Genomic DNA, 14,294 nt, shown 5'->3' on the forward strand with positions numbered 1-14,294 from the left:
AAGTGCGCAGACAAACCCGAATTGGCTTGAGCGTTAAATGCAGCGATCTAGCAACGACTGACTAATTATTTTCGGCAATGCAGCTACATGAGCTTGACAAAGAAGTAAGAAGCGATAAGTTATAAGCGAAAAACAAAGCGATGGTTAAGAGAATTGCCTCGCAGGGAAATTTACAACAGTTTTTAGTTATTATGTTAAGAGAATAAAAAAGGGTGTGTTTTTAGTTGTTTGGGCTGGACCAAACCTTCTCCCCCCGCTGGAAGGCTGTGGCTTTCAACATCATCCTTAGTAGGCAAAAGTCACAATTTGGCAACAGATTTCATCCTTTCCTTTTATCAGCTCTAACACACGAGCTAATGGCCATTTAAGCGAAAGTAGATTTTCATCCTTAATTAGGATGACATCGTTGACCTGCAGGCCGGGTTGGGGTGAACGCCACTTGGATCTCTGCTGAAGGAGCGTCAGATATTCTTCATGCCAGCGTTTCCAAAAAGTTTCCTGCAAACACGAAATTTTCTGCCAACGATCAAGTCTGTTGACATTTAAGTTAGAAAGATCTGATTCACTGAAACTAGTAGTTAAAAAATGTGCCGGAGTCAGGACATCAAGGTCTGATGGATCCTCTGATAGAAGCAGAAGCGGTCTAGAGTTGATGATGGCCGAGATCATACAAACAATGGTGCGCAACTCATTAAATCCTAGTGCGGATTGCGAAATAGTGCGATAAAGATGATGCTTGGCTGTGGAATGAATTTCCATTCGATGTGACTCCAGACTCCAGTGACAGTGAAGGTCTGCAGAATCCACGCGTTCCTTTGGCAGGTCAGCCATAACATGCTGAAGTGTACGTGGCCGAGCACGACAGCAGCGAATACAGTTGGTGATCACAGCAGCGACTGTTCTTCGCCCACCTGTGGGCCAATAGTGGAGTCTGATTCTGGCCAGCAACGTACGAGGTCCTGCATGAAGACTTTCTTCGTGGAAGTGCTTGATGATAGCCGAAGTAATTGGGTGCTTCCTGGGCCGGATCATTGGATGTCGAGAGTCAAAGGGTAGACTGGAGTTCGATAGTCTACCTCCGACTCGTAGAAGACCAAAATCGTCAACAAATGGAGATAGCGATGACAGGCAATTTGATGTCTTCAGGACATGGTTGGCCTGAATTGCTTTTAAGTCAGCCCACATGGTAGCTCGCTGCACAGCTCGAACTAGGAGGCGTGTACCATTCTGTAAATCTGAAACAGTCAGAGTGGGTGATCTAAGTCGAAACAAGAATTTATATATGTATGAGAAAATTCGCTGCATAGCAGGAAATGAATTTTCAAACTTGCACTTAGAAGTCAGATCAATGGGTGACAACAAAATCAAACACGTTGCCTTGCGCAGCTCCAGTAAGCACTGCTCTTGGGCAGGGGATGGCGGCCAGCTGGATCGCGGTAGCAGCAAGAATGAAAGACCATGAAACCAGAGATCGGACGCGTTCAATTCCATGGGCAAGGCTCCTCTGGATATGATATCAGCAGGATTCAGTGTAGTGTAGTTCTTTGAATGGATGCTACTCTATTAGCAAGGAAAGTTGTGAATCGGGATGAATCACTATTCAGCCAAGCTAAGACTACGGTTGAATCGCACCAGCAGAAGTATGGACCTAAAACTATATCCATTTTTTGAAGCTCGCTTAGAAGATTGGCCAACAGAAGCGCTCCGCACAGTTCAAGCTTCGGAATCGACAGAGTCTTTAAGGGCGCTACTCGAGACTTGGAGCACAATAGTTTGGCATTGGATTTGTCAGCAGATCTGGATACAATATCCACGCATGCTCCATAGGCGGACATGCTAGCATCGCAAAACCCGGGAGGAAAATCTGCAGTGCATTCTATCATCTGGTGGCACAAGCGACATATGACTGAGTTCCAGATACTCCTTCATGAAGTTAGAGTATTGTTCCTTGACATCCGGACGGCGTTCCAATTTTCGCTCCAAGCTGAGAAAACGGCGATATGCTTGTTGGTATGACTCGCCAAATCCATAGATTTTTCCAGTTTTTGATAGCTGAACCTCATTTTCACTAGTGGGTAGTCGAAAGAAGGTGTTTTGGAAATGCTCCTCGCATTCCGTTTCTGATTTGGTGAAATTCGAGCCTTCCAAAGGACAGGCTTCTAATTCCCAAAATCGCTGCAGAAGATCATAAATTCGATCTTCAGGCTCTGGCATTTTATCTGAAATAGATCAAGAGGCAAAGAGAGTGTGGCAAGTTTGTGTCGTGCCACCAGAGACAACCTATCCAAGTCGAGTTTTTTGAAGAGTGGGAAGATGGGGGCCAAGCTTGATTTGTCCAATACATAACAAATCATAGAACAAACTTGCTCATATGAGAAGGTCAACCCTCTTCGATTTGTTGAATTCTGGGTCAGCCAACGGTAGACTTGATGGGATATTCCATGGCGATGAGTCGAAATTGAAATCAGGCTGATCGTTGACAATGGAGAATGCAACCACGGCTTCAATACTCGCAGAGTAATTGGTAGAGTTGGATGATATACTCAGCTAGACAACATAGCTTGTAGTTCTGAAACTAGAATCTCCAAGACCAGATACGACGGCAGCAGATTTAATCCTTTTGAGCTGAAGGAGGTGCACGAATCTGGACGTTACAATGTGAACTTGCGAACCTGAGTCGAGTATTTTTAATAAAAACATTTGCAGTTGCCAAGAGCACAAAGGGGGGAATGGGGGAGAATAAACAAGGTAAAGTGTCTGATTGCATTCAACTTGGTGGGTGCCAGCATGATCCTCGTTCCTTTTCTCCTCAAGTCGACGCACTACCTCCTCGTGGTTCCCTCTGGATTGTCACTAAACATCCGTTTAGTAGCAAACTAAAGCGCGCGGCGGGTTCCTAATACTTAAACTAGGTTATGGCGTAGGACTTGAAATCCACCCATGGAAAACTTAATCTTCAATGAAAGATGCAAGAGGAGCCTCGGAAAGGAATCTAACCAATGTTGACGACAATAGCAAACGTAAAAAGGACTATGATTTGAGAGTATGCACCTGGAATGTACGAACATTGTACAGGCCCGGAGCTGCTCAACAACTAGCGGATACCCTCAACGAATGTAAAGCTGACATTACTGCAATCCAGGAAATGCGATGGAAAGGACAGGAGAACTGCGACATATACTACAGCTGCCATACAGAAAGGCATGAGTTTGGTTGTGGTTTTGTGGTAGGTGCCAAATTACGGCATCGTGTCTCTCATTTTTTGCCAATAAATGAGAGAATCGCAATCATCCGAATATCTGCCAAATTCTTTAACATCAGCCTGATATGCGTGCACGCCCCAACTGAAGAAAAAGACGATGCGACTAAGGATGCTTTTTATGCGGAGCTCGACCGATCTTACGGCCGCTGTCCATCTCATGACATTAAAATCCTCCTTGGAGACTTTAATGCCAAGATTGGGCGAGAAAGTGTCTTTGGAGCAACTGTCGGGCAATTTAGCCTGCATGAGACTACCTCGAGCAATGGACTCAGACTAATTGGCTTTGCCGCATCGCACAATATGGTGGTACGTAGCACTGGTTTTCGTCATCTAGACATTCATAAAGCATCCTGGATTTCGCCCGATCGACTGACTCGTAATCAGATCGATCATGTTGTGATTGATGCACGGCATGCATCTAGCATACTTGACGTACGGTCTTTTCGGGGTCCCAATATAGACTCTGACCACTGGCTCGTTGCAGCCAAGGTTCGCACACGGCTATGTGTGTCGAAGATTGTACGCCGAGGTTTGTCAAGAAAGCCGGACTTCGAAAAACTGCACTCACAACAGACGAAGGATGCGTTCTCCACTCGACTCGCTGGCTTACTGAGCCAGCCCTCTCCAATGCCTGAAAGCATTAGTGATATGTGGGCGCACATATCTCACTCCCTGCAAGCCTCCGCGGATGAAGTGCTTGGTTTCCAGGGCCCTCCCGTAAGGAACCCATGGTACGACCAGGAATGCCGTGAAGCTACAGCTGCAAAAGACGCTGCATACCAAAGAACGCTGCAAGCTGGAGCCACCCGTGCCCTGGTGGATGCCTACAGGATAAGGAGAAAAGAAGAAAAACGCCTTTTCAGACGCAAGAAACGGGAACTCGAAAGGCGTGAATGTGAGAGTATAGAGTGTAGTAGAGACAGGAATGATGCGCGCAATTTTTACCAGAGGGTCAAGCGTCTGACCCAAGGTTTTAAGACCGGTGGGTTTGCGTGTAGAGATGATGACGGAAACCTGGTCCCTGACAAGGACATTGTACTGAAGTTATGGAGGGATCACTTCTCCACACTATTGGCTGGCGATGCTCCAAGCCTCGGAGACAGTGATTCACTAACCCCGATCGATGATGACACCGATATACCGGCCCCGAGTCATATTGAAGTCGCAGCCGCCATACAGCGGTTAAAGAACAATAAAGCTCCTGGCGCTGATGGCCTATCAGCTGAATTGTTCAAGGCAGGTGGCGATGTGTTGGTAGGGTGCATGCACCAACTCATTTGCAGGATATGGCTCATGGAAAATATGCCCAATGATTGGAACCTCAGTCTGATCTGTCCCATCCTGAAGAAGGGTGATGCCACACAGCGCACCAATTACCGTGGCATTAGCCTTCTACCCGTCGCATACAAGGTCCTCACGAGCGTATTGTGTGAAAAACTGAAACCACATGCTGAGGCACTGATTGGACCTTATCAGTGCGGTTTCCGACCTGGTAAATCCACCATGGACCAGATTTTTACACTGCGACAAATCCTGGAGAAGTCGCACGAGAACCAAATCGACACTTATCATCTTTTTGTCGACTACAAAGCCGCATTCGATAGCCCGCGACGCGATCTCCTATATGCCGCCATGTCTGAGCTTGGTATTCCTGCAAAGTTGACGCGACTTTGCAGAATGACATTGAGCAACACCAACAGCTCTGTCAAGGTAGGACACGACCAGTCCGAAACCTTCAATACTAAGCTAGGTCTCAGACAAGGGGATTCGCTCTCATGTATGCTCTTTAATCTCTTGATGGAGAGTATTATAAGAAAGGCTGGTGTGCATCGGACGGGCACAATACTGACGAACAGGTGTGTCCAACTGCTTGCATACGCTGATGATATAGACATCATTGGTCGCACAAAGCGTGATGTTACCGCAGCTTTCGGAGCAATCGAAAAAGAATCGGCTAAAGTAGGTTTAGCAGTAAATATGGAGAAAACAAAGTTTATGGTGTGTTCTAGTAGAGAATCGCGGCGTCTCGATTCTCAGCTCACTGCAGCGAGCTATAGCTTTGAGTCCGTCAAGGAATTTATATACCTTGGTACTGCTGTGACTGGAAACAATAATGTCAGCCTGGAGATTAAGAGAAGAATAACACTTGCCAATAGGTGCTACTTTGGGCTCGGTAGGCAAATCAGAAGCAGAGCTCTCTCTCGACAAACGAAAATAACACTTTACAAGACGCTCATCCTTCCAGTGCTTCTATATGGGGCAGAAGCCTGGACAGTAACACAACCAGATGCAGCAGCTCTTGAAGTATTCGAGCGAAAAATTCTTCGAAAAATCTTCGGTCCTGTTTGCGTTGGCGATACCTATCGTATCAGATGGAACCACGAGTTGTATGAGCTGTACGATGACATTGATGTAGTCAGCAGGATTAACATCCAGCGACTCCGTTGGCTAGGTCATGTGGTACGCATGGAAGAGGTAGCTCCAGCTCGGAAGGTGTTTGAAGCGGTGGTAAGCGGACAACGTAGGAGGGGAAGACCAAGGATTCGATGGCAGGACCAAGTGATTCAACCCATTGCATCACTTGGTATTGCCAACTGGCGTGGACGCGCCCAGGACAGGGACGCGTGGAGGGAACTAATGCATCAGGCTGTGACCCGTTAGGGTTGTTAAAGCCATTTATTATTATTATTATTTAAGAGCACAAAGTTGCAAACTTGGGGTTCTTTGATAGAGGAAGAAACTGAGTCAGAGGGCAGAGTGCAAGCCAGTGAGCACTGATTTGAAGAACCTTGAGCCATATTAATTGGGGCCAGAGTAGGTTGAGTTGGCGGTGGCATTGCAGATGACGTTGAAAATGGTGCGTCTCCCAAATGAAGCAATGTATGATGCTTGGATCCACATTTCCTGCAACTGCTAGAATTGCACGAGTGCAATTGATGCCCGTCTTTAAGGCAATTTATGCACAGGGACATCTTTTCTACTTCCTTAGTGTTGGGGAAAGATTCCCAAATCTCGTGCACGTGTATATGGAGTGGCCGGTATGGCTACAGAATCGACATCGTGATGGACTGGCAACTAATAGGGCCTTGTTAGAACGATTTTGCCTTCCAGATGAGTTGCTTGATGAATGGAGAGCCATGGCAAGCTCCACATTCTCTAGAGTCTGGCAACGTCTTTCTAGGAACTTCGAAAACTCCTCCCACGATGGTATTTTATCAACACGGCACGATTCCTCCCACTTGGCTTGGGTAGATGGATTTAGCTTCTGCACCAAGGCTTGAACAATGAAGAAATTTGCAATTTGCTCTTGATCGTCCAATGCTTGAAGAGCCCGCATGTGACTGATAAACCTATCAGAGAGTACTCTCAACTTGTCAACTGACCCAGCTTCGATCGTATTTAGGCCAAAGATTTGTGCAACATGTGCTTGAAAAACAATGCGTTTATCATTAAATCTATTATTTAATACTTCATGAGCGATACTGTAGTTGCTGTCAGAGATTTCCAGTGATTTTATGGTGTCAAGGGTCGCATCCTTGAGGCAGGAGCGCATATGCTGCAGTTTTTAAATGTTGGAAAGGCCAGGATCCTTGTCGATGATCGTCGAAAACATGGCATGGAAATCGGCCCATTGAGTGTAGCCTCCACTAAATGTTGGGAGTTTAAGATCCGGCAATCGAGATTTTTGAGTTACAAAAATTGTATGAGACGAAAATGGATCTTCTGCACGAAATGTTGAGGATAAAGGCACAGTCGAATTGCGTTTGCGAATTTCTGAACGGATGCGGACCTTTAGGGTGGCTATAAGTTCTTCGAAAATATCTCGTAATGGGCTACCGATTTCATTGCTTATTGATTGTTTCGGCACGTTGCCAAATTGAATTGGCTTTAAGCTTAAAAAAGGTTGCTTGAGTTTGGGACGAAAGGGTTTTGTCTTCTATTGACATGTTTCACTCAAAGAAAGGCACCCTGTAGAAAAAACACACGATAGTACCGCAAGTGAGAACTGTTCAGAAAACCGCGAACAAGTGTTTTTTACTTTGATAGAGGGCAAAATGTTACGCGGCCAATGACCTCCGAATTACACCAATGCAGTAAGTTTTAATTTTATAATTAATTCACTTTAAATATTTGTGATTTGTGAAGTTATGAGAATAAAAAAGGATGTTATTTTAGTTGTTTGGGCTGGACCAAACAGGGCCTTTAAACTTTGCATCCATTTTAGTTTGATGGCGTTCTTCATTTTTCAGTAAGACAAAATCTTTAATTTTATTTTTTTAATATTCCCAGCACTTCAAGTGCGGAGTAATTCGACCCACACAACAATGTTATGAACATCCTAAATGCTGAGCCGGCATGTATGCATACGCGGCCGATCATTTGGTTACTATGTGAGCATAACACTCTCACTCTCATGCGCGCCCGCTACTAGCACCCCCCTATATACACTTATGCATAAGCATTGACCGCTGCTCTGCAGCTGCGCATATACATTAATATACACATTTAGATATGTCGGAAATACTATTATGTCTTCCATTATTCACACAATTTATCTACTCATGCGCCAGCACAGCGAGTTCCGCTCACTCTCGTCACCAAAACTAGATTAATTCGATCTCATTGATCCTCGTCTTATATATTGTCGAGCACCGGCCATTTGAAGCCAAAACTTTTAAGGCGCTTATCTCGGAACCACGTTTTCGGACCTTACGGAAGGAATTGAAGGCGTTGGGGTTAATCAATTGTCGTCAAGTTTTTTTTTTAATGTTCCTAATTGTTTCCTTTAACTAATGAACTAGGATTATCCAAAAATATTTAAAACTGTTTAATTGAGAAAATAATTAGTGAGAAAAAAAGGGCGAAAATCGTAATTTTTTTTCAAAAGTTAATAACTTTCTCAATTTTAATTTTTTTTTCTGATCGTAGTTAATTTTATGCACAGTACTGTACACTTTAAGAATCTTTTTGGTTTTTGTGTTTCCGATTACCTGTTTTGGCTGAATCACTTCCGTAAGCGGGATACCTTTTCGCCGACATGCCGCCACTGAGGAACGCCCCTCCCGCCCCTTTTTTGATTTTTTCGATTTCAAAATTTTTTGTTCGCAAAATAAATATGTTTTCAAATAATGGTAAATATTTCAGCATTTTGTCTTTTACCGTTTTCTCAAAACAATTTTTTTAAAAAAGTGCCATTTTTCGGCCCACAAAGTGAGAATTTGCCTTAAAAGAATATACCTATTGGTATAAGTAAACTATTCGAACGCTGAGTAACGCTGAGCGGCACAGGAAAGTTACCAGCGATCGCCATAGCATCGGCGTATTTCGCTGGGGATGCAGCATGCCCACCACCGGAAATCATCGGACTCGTGGAATGCTGCAGGAGGAAGAACCGACGGGTCCACACCGACATTCATTACTAGAGTAGGAGAGGAGGTCCTAGACATAACTCTGATGAGCAGGTCTCTAGGACCATTTATCAAGAACTGGCATGTGTCGCCAGAGGAATCAATGTCGGATCACCGAATCATTAGATTTGAAGTATACTTCAACACCGCTAGGGACGCCCCCAAAAGGAATCCCAAGAAATCAAACTGGGATTGGTTCAAGTCCTCTCTTGAACTCAATCTCTCTAACGAACCGTCAGGTATACCCAGACATTCTTTAGAATTGGATCAGGCAGTGGATAACCTCTGCAAGAAGATAACCAATGCTTTTGAGGACAGTTGCCCTCTTGGCAGACGGAAAGCAGATAGAGACGCCCCATGGTGGAATGACAACCTGGAACGGCTCCGAATCTCTACCCGCCGGCTCTTCAACAGAGCAAAAACGAGCGAGGAAAACTGGAGACAATACAAACAAAGCCTGACGCTCTACAACAAAGAGATCAGGAAGGCCAAACGGAAGAACTACAGAGACTTCTGTGAGGCAATCAGCACTGCCCATGAAGGGGCAAGATTGCACAAGGCTATGGCCAAAGTTGCACCAGAAAGTAACCTAGCCCTGAGGAAATGTGAAAACTCTTACACTTCCGACGACAGGGATAAACTGGCTTTACTCTTTAAAATACACTTCCCCGGGAGCTCACGTCTGGCGGAAGATACGTCCAAACCAATGGAGGCATCGTCCACTCCAAGACACTTCAGACCAAGCGCAGAGGACTGGGCAATTGCCAAGTCTCTAGTCTCTCCGGAGAAACTTAAATGGGCAATTGGGACCTTCCAGCCATTTAAGTCACCTGGTCTGGATGGTTCTCTCCATCATTCCTCCAGCAGGGACTGGATTTACTCCTAACCCGCTTAAGGAGACTGATGCTAAGCAGCCTAGCAATTGGACACATCCCAAATGCGTGGCGTAGAGCTAGGGTGGTCTTCATCCCCAAAGCAGGGAAGAAAGACATCACCAACCCAAAGTCCTTCAGACCTATCAGCTTAACTTCGTTTTGCCTTAAAACGTTGGAAAAGCTGGTAGACTACCATATTAGGAGCATAATTCTTAAGGACTGTCCGCTGCAACCCACGCAGCACGCATACAGGGCAGGTCGTTCAACAGACACTGGACTGTACCAACTTTGTCACACTCTTGAAGGGGTAGTGGACAACAAAGAAGTTGCAATCTGCGCCTTTCTGGATATAGAGGGAGCCTTTGACAATGCGTCGCATGATGCTGTCTTAGCGGCCCTCGCCAGAAGGAATATAGACGCGATAACAAGAAGGTGGATTGGAGCCTTGTTAAGCTCCAGGCAGGCAATGGCGACCATTGGCAACAGCACAATGACCGTTGCCACAAGCAGAGGATGTCCGCAAGGTGGAGTCTTGTCTCTTTTACTGTGGAGCCTACTAGTAGATAAACTACTAAAGAAACTCGCCGACAGAGGAATACAATGTCAGGGCTATGCCGATGACATAGTAATAGTAGCCAAAGGGAAATTTGAAGAAACGCTTTGCGGTATTGTCCAACTCGGACTCAAGATAACGCTCGACTGGTGCAGGGAAGTTGGGCTTAACCTCAACCCCGCAAAAACAGTCATTGTTCCTTTTACAAAGAAGTACAAACTAAAGAAGATGAGACAAATCATGCTACTAGGTACTCCCGTAGCAATAAGCCGGGAAGTTAAGTTCCTCGGAGTTACCTTCGACAGAAGGCTAACGTTTGCAACCCATATGCAAAAGACAGTGGATAAGGGCCTCAGGGCTCTCTTCACCTGTCGGAAAATTGCAGGGAAATCTTGGGGGACCTCACCCCAAATTATCAGATGGTTATCTATACTAATATTATAAAGAGGTAAAATTTGTTTGTTTGTTCGTTTGTTTGTTTGCAGCGAATAGGCTCCGGAACTACTGGTCCGATTTAAAAAATTCTTTCACCGATAGAAAGCTATATTATCGTGGAGTTAAATAGGCTATAATTTATTTTGAAAAAAATTAGGGATCCGTAAGAAAATTGCAATATTATCGCATATAAAGTGAATTGCTACCTCATAACACTGACAAACACGCTCCCATAGCATTTTAACTCAATTTTTGTGTTCACTGTAAAATTGTGAAAAAAAAAAGAATTTTTATTCAATTTAAGTTGAACTGTGAAAATTATGTGGATCGTGCATTTGAGGATAAATTTACCACTCTGTCCATAGTCCAAAATGCTTAGAGGATGACGTGCAAACATTGGCCGCAGACATCCAAGCCAGCAACAAGTATATTCACAAAACTTAAGCGAAGAAAGACAAATGAGCACATGGAGATCATTGGCATCATTCAATCGCTTGGCATTCCAATATGACCCCACTGCGAACTACAGTGATAATGAAAATTTAGATATTGGACCAATGGCGGCTGTATACCGATATTGCAGTGCGTTAAAGTTTAAAAGAGAAACGGCTGGATTGTGCTGCGCAAGTGGAAAAGTCAAACTGGAAAAGTGTTAAATCACCATCTCTTTATACTTCCATATATTTGAAAAATGTTGCAACATTGACTTTTATGTTGTTAAATTGTGTTGACCAGCGAAGCGGACACAGGACCTCTAGTACCTTATAATTGTGAGGCCAATACTCACATATGAGTCAGTAGCCTGGGGTAAACGAGCTAGGCTCGTTACCGCACAGAAACAGCTCCAAAGGCTGCAAAGACTGGCATGCATATGTATGACAGGAGCAATGAGAACCTGCCCCACTGCGGCACTGGAAGTTCTCATGGAACTCACTCCGCTACACTGCGTAGTAGAGTTACAGCGGAAGGCCACCCTACTAAGAATCACTTCTTGTGGGAATGGCAGTGACCGCATCCTCAGTTCTAGGGATGCAGCAAAACTACTAGTCGAAATTCCCCTGAGCTCACACCCCAGGGACGAAATGACAGTAGAATTCATCTTTGAAAAGAATTTCTCTGCTCATCTGAGCAACAAGAAAGAATGGACCACCATGAAGGAAGTACACTCCATGGCGAGTCACACTATAGCATGGTATACGGACGGGTCTTTAACACACCAAGGCACTGGCCTTGGAGTAGTAGGACCACGTATCAAATACCAAGAATCGTTAGGCCAATACACCAGCATATTTCAAGCTGAAGTTTGCGCCATAGGACGGTGTGCAGAGCTTAATATGAAGCGTGGGAACAAAAACAAAGACATTGCGATCCTCTCAGACAGTCGAGTGGCAATTACTGCACTATGCAGCAATAGAATCACCTCGAAGCTGGTACGAGAAGTAAGAACAAAGCTGAACCTCCTGGGCAGCAACAACAGGCTGTCATTAAGATGGATTCCAGGACACAAAGACATATCCGGGAATGAACTAGCCGACAGGCTAGCAAAACTAGAGGCGGAACGACCCCTTATAGGACCCGAGCCTTACTGTGGCATAGGCAGACACACAGTCAAAGATTACCTAAGAACGGAAGAGGTACATATGAGGCAAGCCTGCTGGGTAGACACCACAGGCCAAAGACAAGCCAAAACCCTCATCGTCAATTATGACATGAAGAGGTTACCGGCTTACTAACCGGACACTGCAAACTAAGGAGACACCTATTTAATATAGGGATTACAAACAGAAAAACATGCAGATTCTGTGATAGCGAGGATGAAACCTTCCTGCACATAATATCAGATTGCCCAGCACTAAGTAGCCTGAGGAGCAGAACCCTCGGGTCCAGGTTCCTTACACTTGGGACCTCTGGAAGCATCGACCCGATAAAGCTCCTTAACCTTATCGAAGGAGCCGGGTTGATGGGTGAGCTCTAAGCTCAGATAGGGGGTACAATAGATCCCGTTGGGTCGAGGTAACCTTTCCCCCCCTAATAAAAAAAAAAACTATTCGAAGAACATTTTGCAAGCAAAAAAAAAAAAAGCTAAGATCTGCAATGAGACGAAAGTGATGGACATATATAATATATAAATAAACATATGTATATTTTAGTACACATAACAAGAAAGGATGAAACAAGAAAACAACAAAACCTGTGAGATGGCCGGCACCGGTACCGCTGACCGTAGGTAGGCAGCCACTAGAAAAGCACGGGAGCCATTGGACCGCCCCCTGTGCCGCCGTTGGAAAATTATATTGAAAAGCACGGGAGGCATTGGACCGTCCCCTGTGCTATCGTTGGAAAATTATATCGAAAAGCACGGGAGGCATTGGACCGCCCTCTGTGCTATCGTTTGAAAATCATGTCGAAAAGCACGGGAGGCATTGGACCCCCCCTGTGCCTACGTTGGAAACAAATGAGAAGCACAAGCGCAGAAATCGCAGATATTATATATTGCAGAAAAATTTAAAACAAAAATGAAATGATTATTGTTAAAATTAAGAAGTAAAAATATTGTACATATTTTTAAGTAAAGACTTATTGGTAAAATTATGAACTAACAGCAAACCCCTATCCCCACCATAAATTCAAGACTAACAATATGAGATGGTATAAACTGAAAATAAGAAACTAACGTAGTATAAAATGTAAACCAGTTTGAAAATTTGGATATGTAAGCCATCTCATATACACTAACAACTCATACCACCAGCTAGGAATCAGGTTAATTTTTTTTCTTCCTTTTTCTCTTTTCTTTTGGACTCCAGTCCAACAATACAATCAAATTAAAAGAATAGATTTTGAGAATAGAACCCTATTAAGATGGGTAGCTGGTTTAGCTCCGAAGAGAGCCAGGCAAAAGACAATACAGTCATTAATGACATAAAAATTATTGATCACAGAGATTACATTAAGTCTCTGTGGATCTTGCTCTTAGTGATTGCTATTACAAACGTAATCAATTTAGTCCTAAAGATTTATGCTCAGCACAATAAGACAATAATAAGACAATATGTGTCGAACAAAATGCATAAAGGTTAAACAACATCGAAGATTTTTCGATCTTTCCTATGGCAGCTATATGATAACGTAGTCCGATTGTAATGAAATTTCTCGATTCAACGGTTATTAAAAGACTCCATATTTAGAAAATCATGCCCGTGGGAATAAAAACAACGATGCTATAATTTTTCCCCTTAATTATCTAATATATAAAATTCTCGTGTCACAGTTTTTGTGACCTTACTCCTCCGAAACGGCTATACCGATTCTCATGAAAATTTGTGAGCGTATTGAGTAAGTCTGACAATTACCCAACGTATATTTTTCATCCTCTTAAATCGTGTTCGACATACCAAAAATCGCATATAAAGTGAGTTATTACCTCTCCACACTGACAAAAACACGCTACCATAGCATTTTAAATCAATTTAAACTGGCGAAAAAATCCTTCATCATTAAGTAAAATCATTAATTCTATTTATGAGTGTTCTGTCCAGTGAGCTATGCCAAGAAAACGCAAAGCGGGTACTTTGAGCTGTGATACAAGTAGATCTCGATACATGCGAAATAGAAGATCCGAAAGAATAGCGCAATTGCATCAAGAAGAGCCAGAAGATACACGAGCTAAACGCAATGAAGTCAGAGAAGAGCCAGAAGTTACACGAGCTGAACGCAATGAAGTCAGAAGATTAGAACAACGACAACCACGCCGTGTCACA

At 43.9% G+C, this 14,294-nt stretch overlaps 1 protein-coding gene across 1 annotated transcript; it reads left to right on the forward strand.

Moving 5' to 3' along the window:
* The first annotated feature begins 2,959 nt into the window (after positions 1 to 2,959).
* Positions 2,960 to 5,923, forward strand: LOC122320475. The gene is made up of 2 exons (XM_043208584.1): positions 2,960 to 5,435; positions 5,508 to 5,923. Exons 1-2 carry the CDS (start codon positions 2,960 to 2,962, stop codon positions 5,921 to 5,923), a joined length of 2,892 nt encoding a protein of 963 aa, XP_043064519.1.
* Positions 5,924 to 14,294: the final 8,371 nt, after the last annotated feature.

The sequence above is a fragment of the Drosophila ficusphila genome, unplaced genomic scaffold, assembly GCF_018152265.1.
Source record: "Drosophila ficusphila isolate 14025-0441.05 unplaced genomic scaffold, ASM1815226v1 contig_580, whole genome shotgun sequence".
NCBI classification, from domain to species: Eukaryota; Metazoa; Arthropoda; class Insecta; order Diptera; family Drosophilidae; genus Drosophila; species Drosophila ficusphila.

What these genes read in the sequence shown, in the direction of transcription:
- LOC122320475 (XM_043208584.1), top strand. Translation starts at nt 2,960, where the DNA reads ATGAAAGATGCAAGAGGAGCCTCGGAAAGGAATCTAACCAATGTTGAC. An exon ending in TAGGTGCTACTTTGGGCTCG is followed by an intron (nt 5,436 to 5,507) that starts GTAGGCAAATCA and finishes TCATCCTTCCAG; the next exon opens with TGCTTCTATATGGGGCAGAA.